At 38.8% G+C, this 2500-nt stretch overlaps 1 protein-coding gene across 1 annotated transcript in view; it reads left to right on the top strand.

Moving 5' to 3' along the window:
* LOC138024359 (dynein axonemal intermediate chain 3-like) overlaps positions 1 to 2500 on the top strand; it is a 51362-nt gene that overhangs the window by 9930 nt on the left and 38932 nt on the right. Inside the window, exons 8-10 of the mRNA XM_068871529.1 lie at positions 217 to 295; positions 750 to 874; positions 1333 to 1422. Of these exons, the coding sequence (XP_068727630.1) occupies positions 217 to 295; positions 750 to 874; positions 1333 to 1422 (294 nt within the window). The remainder of the gene's footprint in view (positions 1 to 216; positions 296 to 749; positions 875 to 1332; positions 1423 to 2500) is intronic.

Genomic DNA, 2500 nt, shown 5'->3' with positions numbered 1-2500 from the left:
GGGTTAGATCACCGCTGCTCTACCGATTGAGCTACAAGGTCAGACGGGAGCAGGCCGTGGGAACTGAAGATGTTAAAGTCACGGCAATGAACACGTACAAGTACAAGGAAGGGTTACGTTTTTACAAACGTTGGCCTTGTAGCACTTATATTTCAACAGAGCCTGCTCCGGTACCTTGTGTAGGCATTGAATTATACTTGTCCTTGTTTTTGGTAGGAGTACCAGTCCTTTACTGATCTTCAATACAGCAAAGAGAAAACCATCACAGATATCCATTGGCATCCTACAATCAAAGGTGTGTGTAAGTTCTGATGCATGTGTGCACTCTTCAGCGATCAAAACGTTCATTCTCCCAGCTACGTCCCATGGATTTCTTTGTTGGGTAGTCATGAGAATTTGGTGTCATATCAAGAACACACCTCTAAAGCTGATGATATTCAAGTTCTCGATACGTGTCTGACTGACATTTCGATTGACATTGTGAGGAGAATTTACGTACCGATTACTCTTGGGTGTCAGATCAATAGGGCAACCGTACACGTCAGAATTATTCAAGATGGTGGTGCCCACGAAAGTTGTAAGTGAAAATAAGCGATTTTAAAATTTAGTTTTCCCGATATAAACACTTTTTTAAAACAAATTTGGAGCAAATTTGTTTGGAAACATTATTTTGTTTGGTTTAAACTTATTCTGTAGTAATAGTGGAGGTTTTCTTTAACTAATATTTTACGATGAATGTGTGTCAACAGGAATCATTGCAGTGTCCTGTGGCGAGGGTCTTTCTTTTGACGCGAGAGTGGATCACTTCTCTCGAATTCTGATGACATCGTCACTGGTTCTGATTTGGAGTTTCTCTGATCCAATTCACCCTCTGGTCAGTAAATTTTTAGATACCTGAATTTCTCCAAATCAAGCAGAAAGCGAATGATTATTTTTTACAAGAGGCCACAGGTAGTCGTTAATATTAGGCCAATTTCTGATTTGGAGGTCACTGATTTCATTCCCCTGTCAGGCACATTTGAAATTCAGAAATTCATCATTTGGTCAGAAAAAATATTATAATCATGGATTTGTCAAGATTTTTGTAGAGATAAGTTCTCTTTGCTGATTTCTAGTTTATTCTGACGTCACCGACTGATGTACGAGACAGAACAATATAATAAACTGTATTAGTATCACCCAACTAGTGGACTAATGCAAATCCTGCATTTTGATTGGCTACGCGACTAGAGGACTATTATGATAAGACTGAAACTTCGGTTGGTGCCTTGTTCTTCTTCATCCCTTCCCTCTATTGACATAACATGTTGATCACATTGTGTTCAATCTTAGGCTCTGCTTGAAGCTCCAGACGATATCTTTTCATTCGAGTTTAATCCTTCTGACCCGAATATTATCGTTGGAGGATGCATCAATGGACAGGTAATTTCAATTAGAAAGTCCTTTATTATCCAACTGTATTAGTTATTGTACCAAAAACGCGCGAAACGGGTACAAATGTTCCACGATATTGTACAGTTTTAAATTATTTGTACACTTGGTTATTGTACAGTAGAGAACCGGTTTGACTAGTTTAGTTGCTGACGTTGCCCTACACGCAACCCACACGCGCAAATCTGTAACACGGTCTCGGTTGTTTACAATTCATTGGCTAAAAATTTAGTGCAAAAAAAAAAAGTTGGATAGTAAATAGCTTATTAGATGTTTTGGTGTGTAGTATCGCTGAGTATTTCTACTCGTTGTTTGTATTTTGACTCGCCCTAGCGGGCTCGTCAAAATACAGCACAATTCGTAAAAATACCTAGCGATACTACACACCAAAACGTCTAATAAGATGTATTTATTAAATACTCAACAAAATATTGCATTTCTGATTGGTCAATGATCAATGCATAAATAGATTGTGGAGTGCGATTAGGCAGTTGCTATGGAAACAAAGCGATGGAGTGATTTTGTTGAGTTTATAATAAAGCTTGTTGCATTTTTGCACTCCAGTTAATACATGGCTGTTTATATTCATTTTTATAAAATAACTCAGATAGTACGCTTGTTCTCATTGGTAAATAAGTGTGTTTGCATGAGAGTATGCAAACATGCTTGTCACGTCACGCTCTCTGCTTTCCCAGATGAAGCTCGAATTCTCCCAACCCCCCCTCGTGCTTAGATCAGGCTATGCAAACACGGAAGAAAGTCTTGTAACGCTTGAGTGGTGCTTTATGGCACATTACAGAAATTAAGCATTGCGTCCATGTGAACCGGCAAACGGGAAACGGCGCGATACTGTCATTAAAGCATGAAGATTCCCTTTTTCTGATCTAAGTCTCTCGTTTGAGAAGTTAGCACTCGATGTCTGTAGTTTTCAGGAAAGAAATGATCTGTCGTTTGCCGCTTACTGTACATGTAAACGCCGCGATGCCAAAATCTCTTGATTATAGGGATATTGTAATAAAGTTGACATTCATTTTTTGGAAGCTCCAAAATGTTTCAACTCATAGCTGTG

This window comes from Montipora capricornis, chromosome 11, assembly GCF_036669925.1.
Source record: "Montipora capricornis isolate CH-2021 chromosome 11, ASM3666992v2, whole genome shotgun sequence".
Lineage (NCBI taxonomy): Eukaryota > Metazoa > Cnidaria > Anthozoa > Scleractinia > Acroporidae > Montipora > Montipora capricornis.
This window is presented reverse-complemented; position numbering and strand designations above follow the sequence as displayed.